At 30.9% G+C, this 16,634-nt stretch overlaps 2 protein-coding genes and 1 non-coding gene across 3 annotated transcripts; all 3 read right to left on the bottom strand.

The window, feature by feature from the left end:
- Positions 1-4,779: 4,779 nt before the first annotated feature.
- Positions 4,780-6,056, bottom strand: LOC146532819 (uncharacterized). The gene is made up of 4 exons (XM_085195694.1): positions 5,972-6,056; positions 5,801-5,890; positions 5,187-5,570; positions 4,780-4,880 (listed from the first exon to the last, which is right to left on the bottom strand). Exons 1-4 carry the CDS (start codon positions 6,054-6,056, stop codon positions 4,780-4,782), a joined length of 660 nt encoding a protein of 219 aa, XP_085051820.1.
- Positions 6,057-6,868: 812 nt separating this feature from the next.
- On the bottom strand, positions 6,869-6,941 carry TRNAR-UCU (transfer RNA arginine (anticodon UCU)). Its single transcript has one exon. It is a non-coding gene; the product is annotated as a tRNA-Arg (tRNA).
- Positions 6,942-7,116: 175 nt separating this feature from the next.
- LOC146532817 (uncharacterized) lies at positions 7,117-9,295 on the bottom strand. The gene is made up of 4 exons (XM_085196303.1): positions 9,283-9,295; positions 8,018-8,299; positions 7,539-7,663; positions 7,117-7,137 (listed from the first exon to the last, which is right to left on the bottom strand). Exons 1-4 carry the CDS (start codon positions 9,293-9,295, stop codon positions 7,117-7,119), a joined length of 441 nt encoding a protein of 146 aa, XP_085052429.1.
- Positions 9,296-16,634: the final 7,339 nt, after the last annotated feature.

The raw sequence follows: 16,634 nt of genomic DNA, 5'->3' as shown, positions 1-16,634 counted from the left end.
GCAAATTGCAATAGTGATACCAGAACATTTGAAGTGATTCGTTTCTTTCTTTGAATCAGTTCGCCAAGATTCATCTGTAATATTTGAAGTTTTAGAGGATTTCCACATAGAGCCGTTGTCACGTGAACTTTGCATAATCGACCAATCAGTATCATTATCGGCAGGGACGTTTTCATCAACATGTTCTATAGTGCTCGATAGGTCATCATGGATCTCTGAGCCCATTCCCGTTACCAGGATGCTAGTATCACAACCTAGAGAGAAAATATAGTGTTTTCCAAGTTTATAAATCTTCATGCATTAACTACATGTTGCAGGTAATAATAAAATCAATGTCATGTCACTCCCTTCTCTAACCGCCATCTAGGTAAATATATTTATGTTTGGATGTTACTTATGTTACGATATAAAATATAATACCTAACGTTGTGAAGACAGGTCAAAGAAACCATTTATTATATTCGTAATGAAAACACTACTTTTTTCACACATAGCAGGATAGGCTGAAAGAACAGTATTTCGTGACAGCGTACATACTCGTATGTCGAATTGAGGAATTCAACGAAAACTTGATGTTATTTTAGTGTATTTAACTTTATCTGATATTTATTTATGCGGATTGTGCAAAAAATTCTCTGTATATATTTAACTTTTACAATTTATAAAAAAATCTAGTTCATTGTGCAATATTCTGCATGAAATATTTACCATGACATTCGAAGTTTGTAGTTTTCTGAAGAACCTCCGAAGGATATTCAATATACGAAGGAACAGCAACTTTATCGTTATTAGTTTTCTTTTTCATAGGATTCGGTGTTGAGTGATATTTTAATGGTTTTTCTATATCTAAAGTAAAATAAAGTAATTTTTAAAAACGTTTTATTGTTCTTCTTTTAGTTTTATGTTAATACTATTCAAATACCTGTTATAATATTTTTAATGAGTTTAAAATCTGTATTTATTTTAGGCACTCCAAGAAAATTACTAATTGTAGCTGTATTCACTTTTCCTGTATTAATTTTAACAGTGGTTTGTCCTTCAGCAAACATATCTGTTTACATAACAACATTTTATTTTAAATTTAAATATTTGAGACCATCGTGAGTCAGGGACATATGCGTCTGACTGTTACGTGACGTTTGTGGGTTCGATTCCCACACGAGAGAATGAATTATTATTTATTAATATATGCATTTCATCGCTCTGGTACAATTACAAAGGGCCGCTTTGACTTCCCCTACTCAACACGCAATTCCTCTAAAATTCGTTGGATTGCTGGGAGTGTTTTATTACTAGGTACCCTCTGCCTACCCTGATGTGTGCGTGATAAAGTGTGAAACTGAACAATAAAAAAATAGACTTAAAACTATTCATTATAAATAATATATGAAGTAACTAGTGGACCGTCGCGTCTACGCCCGCTTGAATCATACGAATATTTATTAAATATATTTATGAAATTATTTTCAGGTTAGGGGGTAGATTCTAATAAGCCGTGAAATACGTATTCAATGAAATGTTTTTAAGAGTGTTAATTTTTAATTTCATAAACGAAAATAAACATCTGTCTAAATGTCACATTTCTACGGACAGCGGTTACGGCTGTGCTTGCGTCTTACCTCAGTCAATGGGAACATGTCCTTTTATATATATACTAGTGGACCCGGACGCGACTACGCCTGCTTAAACTATAAGAATATTTATTAAATGTATTATTTTCAGTTTTCAATAGAATTAGTAAGAAATATAAGCTTAAATAATCAAAAAGAATAATAAGTAGAGACATATTATTAGAAAAAATATCAGAGAAATTGAAAAACCAACTTAAAAAGTAAAAGTAACTAAAGGATATTCTTAATATTAGAAAAAGTACCTACAACCGGTACCTAAAAACCACCTAAAATGATATTTTTTGCCAGCAATATTAAATAAAATAAGAAGAGAACCAAACTGTATTTTAAATTAATTATAAACAGCAAATAAAGTTCGAAAATGTATGAAAATTTATAAAACCATCAACGTCATATGCCCGTTCGCGTCGGTCATACTATGCGGCTCGTAGGCTAGGTCATTTCGAATCAGTGACATCTCCTCAATTATTTATTACAATATTCTACAGTAAACTATAATTTCAATCTAGAAAATGTTAAAAGTGACTATTATATTTATTTTCATAAGGATGAATGTCAAAATGTCGCGGTAACGGTTGCGTAGCGACGCGACGGTTGTTATTAACATGGCAGAATAAATTGCATGTCATATTAGAAAGTATTTTAATATATAAGTATATATGTGTAATGTAATGTTATATAGCCTATAGCACTTCTGAAGAATGCAGCTTTCATACAAAACAAAAACATAGTAAATCGGACCAGTAGATCCAGAGATCTTAGCGTTCAAACAAACAAATAAACAAACAAACAAATAAACAAACAAACAAACAAACGAACTCTTCCGCTTTATTATATTATAGTATAGATATAGATATTATTTCAATTATAAGTGAAGTATGCGTTGTAAAATACTTTTAAATTAATACAAGTACCTGAATTGCTAACTTTAAGCTTTTTCATTTCAGCCCTTTTAAGATTCTTATTAGGTGTAGGTTTACTTATTGATATTTGTTTACTCCTTATCGATGTTACCGACCGACAACCTGAAATACAATCTTTATAATATAGATTTTTTAAAATAAGTATTATGAAACCTTCACAACCAGAATTACCAGATTCGTTGTCTTTCGTTGGTTTATCCAATTCTGAACAAAGCCAATCACGCACATTTTCATCGGTAGTTTTGAACTTTTTTAATTCAAATTTCATTTTATTAGAAGTTTCTGGTGTAGTTGGCTGAGTTATTTCATATTCTATTGGAACAACAGTTAATCATAGGTCAGTTATACGTAATATGTTATAATTATCAGAATAGATGTTAAGTTGTAAATTACCATTACTTTTCTTTATGCTACTACAACCACCCGCGATTGAATTTCCTTGGTTAGATTGTGGAGTACCTATAGTATCATTTGAATTAAGCACACTGTCTCCATCTTCTCTGTAGTCATTTCCAGTGCCTGAGAACCAAGCTGGTCAAAATATTAATTTATGATTATTTTTTAAACTAGGTGCTGTCCTACATATAACAGGGTAAGTTGATGGAACCCAGTGTGACGAGTTCTCCTTTTTTTTTTGTTTTGTTACCAGAGCGAAGAAATTTCTTTACCCCGAATAGAAATCGAATCCTCAACAGTCGGATTTACAATCAGACGCATGCGCGAGGGCGGTGTTGTTTTGAAACAAAAAAACTAATTTGAAATGTTAAATGTATACAAAAATATCATGTTTAATCTTCTTTTTACCCGAATCTTCTCTATAAATGCACCCCAAAGATGGTATTGGCCTCGCTGTAAGTTCAGATTTAGGTGGCGAATTGTTTTTAGGACAAAATTCTGAAATTATAATTAAAGTTTATAAATGGAAAGGGTCAGTTGTTGGTGAGATAGGTTAGCTTCCCTGACCTTTCAACTTTACCTTGGTTAATGTTGAAGTGTTGCACTCTTTGAATATGTTTATGATCAATCATAGTTTTATTCATTTTGCCAGATATTTTTTTAATTGTAGACATCGCTGATAACCCTTTTAGGCTCTCTTCTTTAATATTATACTTCCTCCGAGGTATCAGACTTGGTTTAACTTTACTACAGTTTTCTAAAATTTGACACTTATTTAGTAGTTTATTTTTGGGGGTAATAATGTTATGGGTATTATTGTGGACTATCAAAAATATTTTACCTGTTTTTCTTATACTTTCAGTAGTTTCTGTTTGATTGCTGACGCTGGCTGCATCTTTACGCGAAGTAAAACACACTTATATATATAGTACATAAATAAATGTATTAGAAGTTTGTTTTTCATTTACAAAATTGCTATATTTAGCGTATATTTTTTATAATATGCGAAGGATTTTTTAATACAATTTTTACTAAAAGACATCAACAAAATTTACCCGAACAATGATTCAAGAGGAAGATTTACATATATGATACGTGCGCAGTACATCGAGAAAATAGAAAAAATAATAATTTGACGTCTTAAAACATATTTTTGTGCATATGTTAATGCCGAAACGGAAGTAATAAATGCATGCAAAGTCAGCGGTGGATTTTTCAAAGATGTATGTATACATGTACTTACGTGAGGCGTCCGATTGAAGTGCCTTCGAGACAGTCTTCGTTATTGTATTGTATTTAAAATTTCTAAATGATTTGTTTACAATTTTTTTCCTTTCACTGTTTATTGATCTACTTTTATCTACATATAAGTATTTTTTTTCATTAACGAACTTTACAGTTTATATTATGTAAATAAAATTTTGTTATTTATATTGTTAGTACCTTTATTATCCTTTACTAACATAGATTGTCCGTAACCTTCTGCATGGTTATTTGTTCTACCTAGTACGGAGCTTGATGCGACAGTAACATCCATAATAAATAAATATTTCTTTTCAAAATGATAGGGAAATTGAACAAGTTACACTTGAAATTATCATATTTTAGGAATTTTATCAGTTATTAGATGATTTTCAAAAATAACAGAAAACAATAAGTGTATTGTGTGTTTAATTTTTTAATTTAATTTTTACATTTAATTTGGAAAAGAAATCTAATAATCTGACATTTTTGATTATTGACAGAATAATTGCATTTATGTTAATATTTTCTTCAATGAACTGTCAGTGCCGTAGAGGTCCATTGGGTTAATCTATCGAAATATGCTCCTAAGTCTTTGACGAGGACGCTGCTTGTTCTGCTTGTATCTCCTCGAGTTTCTTTATTAAGTCCTCTTGCACACTGTCTACTATTTCTTTCAAATTTTTAGCTGAGAAAATATTTTTATGATGTTATAAAATATGACTTTATGAGGCCAGTCGTGGGCATGGCCACAAATATTTAATTTCTTCGAGTGGGAATCGAATCCACAATCGAATCGAAATTACAGTCGCACGGTTATGCCGCTCGCCACGACTAGTTCTATTACACTTATTAATTTATTTATTTGTATGATACACATACACACAGATAGACAGCAAGCCAACAAAGAGAATCGCTTTATTGTCTGTTTCGCTTTATTTTTTTTTTGAGGAACGCTAACCTAAAAAGTTAAATGAAAATAAGTTAAACTTACCCGTTTTCTGGTTAAATTCTTCCGCTATAAGAGATATCTTTTTCAAAGTTACTACATGTTTTGAAATCTCACTAGCTATGTCATTGTCACACGTAGTATTTACGGATACATCTTCAGTTATTGATTTTCTCTTTTTAAAAACTTCACTGCTAACTAATGGCATTTTAGGTACTTTAAAAGTAGATTTATGGATAGGACGTTCAATGTTTAGCATAGAAGCACTAAGAGTACTGTTGATCGCCTTAGTTACTTCTATAGTATCGTTTGGTAGCAATTCAGGTGCGTAAGCTTGCAAAGATTCAATTTTCATCGGCGAATCTTTCTTGGATAATATTTTTGAAAATTTTATGGGCAGAGCATTTGTGATAGTTTCTATTATAGTTTCTGCGTAAGAAATTGAATATTCTCGTTAATATTTATCATAATTAATGATTAATCATGACCTAGCTTAAATTATAAAATGAATCGTTAGGCATCTAAGCTTCGTAAGTGGCGACATGTCTGGTGTAATTGTGTAGGCGGTTGGTTACGAGATTAGGCAAAATTCAAGTGACAATATTATAAAGAAGGTAGACACTAAAATAATGGAGAAATGTATTTTGATTTCAACTTACGCACAACATTTTTTGGAGCTTCTTCCTCTTCTCGCTTTTTGTGTGCAAGTTTTCGTGACAGTTCCGCAAGAAACATGGAACATGTGGGCCCTAAACAATACATCTCTTTAATAGGTGCTTTATTTTTATTTAAAAATAAATTATGTATAAATAAGAAGCAATGGCTGTTACCGTCGCTTTTTCCTTTTTTATGGGCCTTGGAAGATTTGGGTGAAGACTTTTTGCTTTTAGATTTGTGGCTTGTAGGTTTTTCCATTACTGACACTACAAGTGTTTTGAGATAAAACAAAATAAAATATATTTAATACATATCAGCTTCAAGAGAGAGTATTCTTAAATGTTGCGTCCGTTGAATTCGTACTATTTCTATTCCGGATATAGATTTTTGAAGAATTTCAATCTCAGAAACTAATTTAGAAAGTATTTAGAAGAAGGGCTTGTACTGAAAACATCTTAAGCTGTGATTAATTCAAACAGACCTATAGAAAAAGTTTATAAATTAGCAAAGTAAAGGGTAACATTGCTGATTTTATTTATGAAGTTGTATTTCTTTATTTTATTTAAAGAATTAGTTACAAACGAGCAATTGTGTTTAATGTTTAACAATTCCCTATATAAAAAACTTGAATTTCTTATACCTTAGTAAAAACTGAGGAAGTCCCGTGTGACGGGACTTCCTGAGATGATAGAGCGTTTCCTTAATTGGTATAAAAACACAAGAAATGATGGTAAATAAATGTTACTGAGGTGTCATGATGACATTGTTTACACTGTGGTACAAAAAATAAAATGTCATTCTTTTGAACGAAATTGTAAAAAGTTTTGTTTATATTATCGTATGGATTGGATTACAAAAGGTGGAGTACCATAATTTAAAGAAGCAATTTACATTTAATATTACATTTTATTAATAATATGAAAAGAAAATATTTGTTTATTATTTTCCAATGAATTAAGTGCTATTGGTACTTTAATAAAAATATTTATATATACCTACACTTAAAAAAACAAACAAAACATGGTATTTTCTCTAATTATTACTAGAAAATATGATTTATTGTTATTTCACATCCCTGGTGGGGATCGAACCCACGACCTTTGGATTAGAAGTCCAACGCGCTATCCTCTGCGCCACAGGGACGATGTGTTAAGTATCTAAGTAAAATACCATTCCATAATGGATGCCGTTAATATAAAAGTTTAAATTAGTAAATCGTGAGGTTAGTATACAAATAAAACACTTTTTTTGTAAATATTTTAAGTTTAATTTTTAAACATTGTATCTTTGCTTGAATTCCTTGCTAAAAATAACCTAATTATTTAGATGTCGGAGATTTCTGTAAAATAAAAAAATAAAAATTACCAAACATATTATAAAAAATCTTAAATAATTTATGTAAAACATGCTTACATATTCATGCATACAAATATCTTTAATCGGTGCACTATATGCTGGATTACAATATCCATTTAAATATATGAAACGCAATAGTTTTCTTTTTTTTAAGAGCCTGAGAAACTAGTGTTAAGAAACTCCGTACCCATTAAGGCACTTCCGTTCCCCACTTTCTGTCGAATTCTGCAGCCATTCCGTGTTGAGCAGCGGAACTCAACGAAGCAAATTATTTCTATAGTTTACCATTTATTTTTTAGTTTTTACGTTATATACCTCATATAGGTACAGTGTAGACAGTGCAAGGCGGGAAAATAACAGTTACTTTACGTTACTAAAACTTACTCCTGAGATATTTAGAGATTGACGCGGAGTGCCTGATGGTTTCTGTGACTGAATGGATTGCTCGTTGCTGGTCTCTTTTAAGTCACGATCGAGATCTTGAGCTAAAATTGTCGTGACCTTGTCATCTAAAAAAATATCATTATTAAAATGTTAAGGATTTCTTCATAGTCGAAAAATGTCTCATAGGTACTTATTAGGTAGGTATATATATATATATATATATATTGTAGGTATATATGTATATTATATTTCATACTTTTCATTTTTTTTTTCATTTCATTATTTTCATGAACATTTTTTTATTTATAGTAGACATTTCTTATGGTTGCAAGTGAGACAGCAAGGCGTGCAAGTGCATTCAGCTCGAAGAAATTAAAAAATATAAATATCCCTTTATCGAGGAAGGCTATATATCATTAGGCTACGGTGATATAGGAGCGGTGCCTCAATAAAAAACGGGAAAGATTAAACAAACCAACCTTTGAATTCATGCAAGCTTCCGTATGCATCATAAAAGTCATCTTTACCAATTGTATCTGGTATATTTGGAACGGAACCGGAAAGAGTACTTGACGATGAGGAGTCACTTGGCATTAGTCTTGGACGTATTTTTCGTTTCCTCTTCTTAATGTTTGGGACAGGAGCTCCTCCTATGTCATGTAGAGATTCATTCCTTTTCAGTTCGAAAACATCTTGAGATAGTTGGTTGTCTTCGAACGTTTTGGCGTTAGATGGCAACAATGATTTGTTTACGTCCTTATCTATCAATTTTTTTAACTTACAATAAATTTGTTTACCAGATTCTCTTATTCAAGTATTTAAGATATGTGCGAAATACTTCACGCTGTATTCCGCAAATAGCAGGGTGGTCTAGTGGATATTCCGTAAGACACTCCGTTCCCATTTAGACACTTTCGTTTCCGAATTTTTACCGAATTCTTGAGGCACGTGTTGAGTGACGAAACCCAAAGCTACGCCTTGCCTCGATACCAGCACGAGGAAATAAAATTATTAAATATTCCATTCCCTCAAATGGGAATCAAACCCACAACCGTTGCTATAACATTGCCCCTGCGCCATGACGACCTGAACTTTCATTTATAAATAAAAAGTAGTAAACATAAGAAAAATCGTTGTTACACTAACATATTTATGACAATTTAGATCTATACAAATAAGAATGCACCTATAAAAAAATCGGTAAGGCACCTTTATAGTAGTAGTTAGAATCAAACTTCGGTGCACGTGTCGAGTGTAAAATGGTCTGTCCATACAAACGACCGGCTCGTGTGCAGATGGAAGTTTAAACCCAATATTGGAAGTTATAAATTTTGAATTGCATCAGCTTTCTATAGCCGAAAATTAAATAATATAAGTCAAGCTTGGAATCGAATATTATTGCACAATTGTTTTATTCTTATTTTTAAACGATACTTTTCATAGAAAACATTTTGTTCATTGAAATTGACTATTTTCTTAATAATGTACTGAATTAAAAAAATATTAATTTCACGTTGTATAACTCATGTACCAGGATAGGCAGTGCTTTACACTCCGTTCCTCACGACAGAGACTTAGCGTGTTGAGCAGCGAAATTGAACGTCGTGCTTCCTCTTGTTACCAGAGCGGGAAAATGAAATATTTCATATTCCCAATTGAGAATCGAACCTAAAACTGTCGTGTTTACAGAAAGAACCACCGCTGTGCCATGACGGCTTCCTACTGAATAATCGTTATATCTCACCAAAGTTATCCATTGCTTCTTTTCGCTCGCTAAATTGAAAAGGCTCTTTATCATCCGACGTTGATGAATGTGAAAAATTAAATATTCATGTTTATTTTTGATTTTGTGCCATAAATAAAAAATATTTTGTTGGATGAATTTTGTTTTTACTTTTTCATGTTGTTTGTTAGCATTTTTATAAGAAATGATTTGATTTTTTGATTGTCAAGTATGATTTATTATTTTTCTATGTTGTTCGAAAAGTTTTTATTCGTTTATTTTAAAATTAAATATAAAAGAAATCACACTAATATAAATATGTGAACGAAAGTTTGTTTGTTACACTTTCACGCCAAAACTACTTAACCGATAATTATGAAAATGTACACATATTCTTAGAGTTATTACACAGAACATAGAACACTTTTTATTAAGAAACATATTTAAAACAATGTTATTCCATTATAATATAAAATAAGTACCTACCAAAAATAAATTTAAGCCAGCGAAACCGCGTTTGAGTCTCTAATATTTAATAATATAGCGGCATTCAGATCGAGTACTCCACACTTAACATTTTGAATCTGAGTGTGTCGTTAGCTTTTCTTTGTATATCCTGTTATGCATGTACTAGTGGACCCGGACGCGGCTACGCCTGCTTGAACTATATGAATATTTTTGCGTCGGTCTATTATATTTATTTTCATAAGAATGAATATCAAAATGTCGCGGTAACGGTTGCGTAGCGACGCGACGGTTGTTATTAACATGGCAGAATAAATTGCATGTCAAATTAGAAAGTACTTTAAAATATATTAGTTTATATGTGTAATGTAATGTTATATAGCCTATAGCACTTCTGAAGAATGGAGCTTTCATACAAAACAAAAACATAGTAAATCGGACCAGTAGATCCAGAGATCTTAGCGTTCAAACAAACAAACAAACAAACAAACTCTTCTGCTTTATTATATTAGTATAGATTACAAGGTGTAGTTCCAATAAATGTATGAAGACTTATTTTAGCCGTATTTTATTTTTGTTCATGTAAAGTTTATCACAAAGAGAAGCAGAGAGAGAGCAGAGTGCCGTGGCACATTAAAGAAAAATTATCAGTCCCTATTTTCTGTGTAAAAATTGATATGTTAAAAAAAACGAAGATAGCTTTTAAATATAAGTTAATAAAAGTTTAGCATAGCTTCTATCGATTGTTCGTTGAAAGTAGTTGGAGAAGATTTTGTCACTTTATATATAATATTTTGGGTCGTTCCTTTTTACGATGTGATCGACAGTGACCTCCCGCTCGGGGACAGATTCCTTTGACCTTTTGTTTTATACGTTGATTATTATGTATAAGTTACTGGAGATTTTCTATTCTCACATGTGCAAGTTTAATAGACTATAATATATGGGATAATTGATATTGTTAATTTTATAAACGCTACCCGAATTCTTGAAATTACACGTTGACCGGACCCCCCCAATGTCTTGTTTATAGTCAGATACTGCCACCATGATATTTTCAAGGTAGGCAAATATAACTCATCAGATTCTCATTTTTTTTATTATAAATAGTAATTTACCCTACACATTGAAACATTTTATGGCACAATCGCTTTTTTCTTTGAAAATAATAAATTTAATAATAACAACACTATTTCACTGACAAATGAGTGGTAAACCCCTACTAGACAGTTTGTATGGGACTGTCATTTTCTTTGCTACATTTGGAATATTTCCCAGGATCTACACACATAGATTTACGAGCATCGCTTATCTTGCAATCTTGACTAGTATTTTCTATATGTATGTATATACTATTTTGTTTATTTACTTAACTAATAGAGTTTTTTTTTATGTTGCTTCATGGCATTGTGATAGTTAACGTGGCGGTTCTGAGTTCAATTCCCATTCGGGGGAATGATGCCATTTGAATTATTTTTATTTTTCCGTTCTGTTAGAGAACGTGTAGAGTTCCTAGCTAGCATAAAGTCCTAGGCGTCTTAATATAAAGTTTTCTCTGCCTAAGTAAGCAGGAAAATCGTGAAGTTGCCTTTTAAAATTTTATAGTGAACCCGTAATTTTAAATGTTGCTTGCAAAAACAGCGCTTAACTCGTGCAATAAAATTTTACCGAAATGTCTATTTTTACAACGCGACTATACTGACATGTGCCTATCGAAATCGTTTTAAAACCCTAAATTGTATACTTTAAGTGATTTTAGTTTTACTATTGGACCGTTTTGTGGATCAGACATAAATCCATTCTTTGATTTTGGCTTAATTAAGGATATTTTGACTTAATTATCAATTAACTCAAAATATCTTACACTTCACGCAATGCCTCTAGAATTCGGCAGAAAGTGGAAAGGAGTGTCTTAACGCTGGGTTCCCTCTGCCTACCTTGCTGTGTGCAGAATACAGCGCGAAGCTGTTTTTTCGTTTGTTAAACTTCAATACATTTTAAATATTTCCTTGAATTGATTTAAGTATAAGACTATCACACTTAGTCATACTCCAATAATAACAGAGCATACATCTGTATATTTTTTTACTTAAAAATATAACATTATACTTTAGTGGAAAATGTAGAAAACCATAATATTTACTTTGATAAAAATTGCTAAAATCTAAAACATCACAATATTTTATTTTATATAACAGACAAATTACAAGTTTTGTTTTGAATAATGATTCAGAATGATTAAGTATCTAGCTCTAGCAGAGTACAAGGTCAGGGGAGACTGGGGACCTAATAAATCATATCGGCCCCGATGGCCACTGACACAACCAAATTGCTTTCTTCCTTACTATTGAGCTAATATAGCAAATTATCGTCTGAGGATCAAGAGATCCATTCTTAATATTGTGTATGTACGAGTATAATTGAGTACGGTGAAGCATAAAATGAATATGTCTGTATGTGATGTTTTCTTGTCGTAATATATGTATTTTTTCATATTAATATAATAAAATATTTATTATTGTCTTATTTTATGAATGAAACTATTTTCTTGATATGTATTATAAGGCCGTATAACTTTATATTAAAATTAAAGCTAATAAAATAAAATAAATCCGACCAAAACTTTACCACTACCGGCGTATGTTATACCTGTATAATATTAAAAAATAAAAATAATATTTAAAGCCAAATCGCTAAAATTATTTACATTTATCTATACCATATTACTGTAAAGTTTCATCAAAATCCGTTCAGCAGTTCTTGCGTGAAAGTAGAACAAATATCATCACAAACTACTACATTTATAATTCTAGTAGGAAGTAGGACAGGATAATAGAGAAGAAGACATAAAAGAAATTTAAAAATGTACCCATTTTGATTCTACTCCAATTCCTATTCGACACACGAAACATATTTTCACGGACATTTCAACTGTCAACGGAGCGCGTATAACGGCGGAAAACAATGGGCGACTGTTATTGCCTGCAGTTTTAGTCCAATACTTGTGAATGTCTTTTTATTCAGAAGTAACTGTTATGGGAAAATATAATGGATTTTATTACAAGAAATATCTTAAAACGTTAGAAGTTTCAATTTTGATTAGTTTTAGATTCAAATAAATTATATTTTATGATCTGTAATTTACTCCAGGTCCACGTGGTGATTATGGCTATTTCGCTATTTCTTTTTTTAGTTTTTCATCATCAATCTAAAAACATGCACAAAATTCCTTGCGTTATTTGAAAGAACCAGGCGTATATAGGTTGAATCTAGAGATATAATTTTTACAGCTAAAATTTTAATCTGAAAGCACTACTCCCGCACTCTTGCTTATCGAAATTTTATTATAGCGAAAGTATGTTCGTTTTCGCTTTTCAATATTTTCTACCGAAATCTAGACACCAATCGTTTCGCCCTAGATTGTATTACTTCACCTTTTTCATTCTTACAGCAATAAAATAGTTAATTTATTGAGCAAGAACTCCCTACACATTTGTATGTGTACGCAAATGTATTTCGAGTGTAAGGCTTCGATAATGTATAAGGTAAAATCTACATACGAATATACATATAAAAAAGACAAACTGAATGATCCATAAATTTATGGCTCTGATTACAATGTCCCTGTAGAAATTTATATGAATGTTAATTTATATGACTGCTATCATTTAAAATTCTGTACGATTTAAAAGTACTGATAAAATATGTCGTAAGAATAGTAATTATGTAAATATTATACAAGTGTACGTTTTTGGCTTCGCTCGTATGTTATAAGCGATGCTATTTTGTTTTTATTCTGGACACCTTCCTTTTTCTTATGGACAGTCAAAAAAATTTAGCTTTACAATCACAATGCATTACTGTGACTTTATTTAAAATAGAATTAAAATATAAACATTTTATATTTAAAATTATTAACTGAATCAAATATTTAAATGATCTTCTTAAATTGCTCGATAAAACTATTCAGAAAAGGTCAAAGGATAAACGACGAGCATATTTAAATTTTTGGACGAGACGTTATCATTAAAATAATGTAGTAAAACATCACGTCTATCTAATTTGTCATGACCTAAGATTTATATTTGCAAATCACGAACCAAATTACAGTTTTCAATTTTCCCATAACAGCTTTATAGATATAGGAATAGATCTCTCCTGAATAATTCATTCAACTCTATAAGCACTAACATCTTTATTCATACAAGTTTAACCTACCAATTTTATTTGCGTATTTGCATTTTATTGACTCAACAAAAAATATTCTCAATACATTTTCCCCGAAAATATATATTCTATTGAAATATTGGTATCCATAAAAGAATAAATCAAGTGTTAACCTGCGATGCGAAGTTACGGTTACTTAAACTTTATAACATTTATTATGTTATGGAAATTACATAGTATGTCAGAAAATTTAATGTCGACTATTTATTATTTAATTGAAGGTTTCAATGCTTGTAAGTTAAAATTGTATAATAATACAAATAATTTAAAAATAAATAACTAAACCGTTTTCAGATACTTTTTACGTATATTATTAATGCCCTCCCGTTTATCTCAAATATTACTGAAACTATATTGATATAACATGGACTTTTATTTAAGTTTCTAAAAATTCTTAAAAAAACACACCACCCTTTCTCCATAAATCATTGAAAACAATAAACAACATGTCAGTTGCTAATAATACAATATAAAAAATAAATTTTTAGCAATCTACCAAATGTTTGAAATTTAAAATCGACGTGACATTTCACTGGTCTCCAAACTTTCCTAATGTTTTTTCCAATCAATCTTTTCCGAGCAATAAATGTCAGCTGTTGTGTTAAAGGGATTTTCTAGTAATTCATTAATCGTGCGTAAAATAGTCTCAATAGCTACTGAAATATGACGTTATTTGCCTTACTTGATTTATCGACCTAATAATATGTAATGACGTTGTGGCAACTCAGTGAGTGGTTTAACGCCGTGATGGCGCAGTGGGACTAACTGCTACTGCGATGATGGTACTAATCCTTATTCAGGGGAAACAATTTACCTCTATAGAAGACAGTGCGTCGTTAAGTTCCGTCACTCAAAACGCAGGGTCTCGGATTCAGGCGAAAAGCGGAGAAGAACCAATTACTGCTGTAAGAAATCATACATATTATTAAACTTTGAACTTATTTTTATATTATTCTTTAAGGAACCTTTTTTTCCAACGTGTTAATTATAATACATTAGTATGTATTACAATTAAGATATTGGGAAAAAAGTAGTAATTCTTATACAACCTACGTACATCAAAGAAAATTGCTCCAGCTCGAATAGCTGGTAACTGCGCGATACATTGGTCACTACGAGACCAATAGTGATAAGGAATCGTACGAATTCGGTTATTTCCCTTGTTCCGTTAGATTGGCTTTCCTATTTTCGGTTTCAATGGCCGCGCTGAAAGTGTCCTGACATTGATTTTTCTCTGTCTTACACCACATTACCAATGTAGCTCTAGGATTTTAGTTTCTAACATAACTTAGATATAATCTATACTGTGTATGTATATCCTATACTTTAGGCGTAGTGACAAGTGTCTCTCAAGTGAATACGACGGTTGTGGGTTCGAATCCCACTCGGGGGAACGATAAATTTCTTCTAGTTCCCACGTCTTATTAACAAGACAAATCTCTTGTCAGTAGACGTAAAGCGTATCATATATATCATCATATCGATAAGTAATTCTACAATGTATAGATATATATATCATCACAATTAGGCTCGATTCAAAGCTTACAAAGCATAAACGACCTTGTGGAGTTCAAACATTCTGCTAAATGACGCGATACATTGATCTCTTTGAAGCGAACAATGAATCAATGTTTTCATTAACATCCTTTGGTGTTTCAGTTCTTTTTGAAAATGTCACTAGAGTTCTAATTCTATATTTCTAGATAAAACTTAATACGTTTGAATATATAAAATAAAACAAATATATTAAAATGTTTATACATTTATTTATTAATCTACAGTATAAAATAAATTTACATTAATAAACGGTAATTAATAAATTTAACATTTATGAGAATATATATTATTATTCATAATGACTAGAGTTTGACTCCACTTTAGCACATTTCGTTTTATATACCATACACGTTTTACATATATTTATATGAAAATTATTTTTAGAAAAGTACAACAGTTTTTACATATACACATAATTTATAAAAAATTCTTTATTTCGGTCTTTTTCTGATTTTTATGAAATTGTTGACAAAATCACATATTGACATATATAGCAGTTTTTCCAAGATAATGCGGTACTTAGTTGTCCCTGCCTGACAAGCATATAGCAAAAAAAATATTTTACTTTTATGATAAAAGAAATAACTAAAACAATATAATCACAAATGTCCATTTGACGATATTCAAACTGTCATCTCTTTAGCTTTTATTTTCTGTACCTCTCAAAAATTAAACCAGTTAAGTTCTATCTTCGTTAGACGTTAGACTTTAGACTGTAAACGCGTAGGTTATGGCTTCGATCCCCATTCGGGGTAACGAATTATTATTTATTAATGCTTTCATATTCGCTTTAGTAACATGGCATAGCAAGGCGTTGAGATTTGCCGTTTAATAGTGGGGCACATAGTGCATCCGAAAACTAGGATTATATACATAAATTTTAACAAAAAATACAAGTATTTATCAACTAATTTGGTTAATGAGATCGGTCAATTTATACACCAAGCAATTTGAGACAAAAAACCCAAACAAATTTATTACTATTTTTCATTACTCCCTGTATCTTTGCTTACAGTATTTTTTCTTATCTTACCTACATATTATATCTAACATCTACACAACACCGAATGTATCAAAATATTTGAAATAAATAGTATACTAATAAGCCCAAGTATCTATGTAGT

This window comes from Heliconius melpomene, chromosome 13 (assembly GCF_056956725.1).
Source record: "Heliconius melpomene rosina isolate 202511_hmr_F chromosome 13, ASM5695672v1, whole genome shotgun sequence".
In the NCBI taxonomy this organism is placed as follows: Eukaryota; Metazoa; Arthropoda; class Insecta; order Lepidoptera; family Nymphalidae; genus Heliconius; species Heliconius melpomene.
The sequence above is the reverse complement of the archived record's forward strand: the minus strand, read 5'-3'. Positions and strand labels throughout refer to the sequence as shown.

Coding starts and splice junctions, on each gene's coding strand:
- LOC146532819 (XM_085195694.1), bottom strand. CDS start 6,056: ATGGAAAAACCTACAAGCCACAAATCTAAAAGCAAAAAGTCTTCACCC. Junction 5,891..5,971: donor TAAAAAAGGAAAAAGCGACG/GTAACAGCCATT, acceptor TGTATTGTTTAG/GGCCCACATGTTCCATGTTT. Junction 4,881..5,186: donor AGAATTTAACCAGAAAACGG/GTAAGTTTAACT, acceptor ATATTTTCTCAG/CTAAAAATTTGAAAGAAATA.
- LOC146532817 (XM_085196303.1), bottom strand. Junction 7,664..8,017: donor AAGCTTGCATGAATTCAAAG/GTTGGTTTGTTT, acceptor ATATTTTTTTAG/ATGACAAGGTCACGACAATT. Junction 7,138..7,538: donor AATCTCTAAATATCTCAGGA/GTAAGTTTTAGT, acceptor TTTATTTTACAG/AAATCTCCGACATCTAAATA.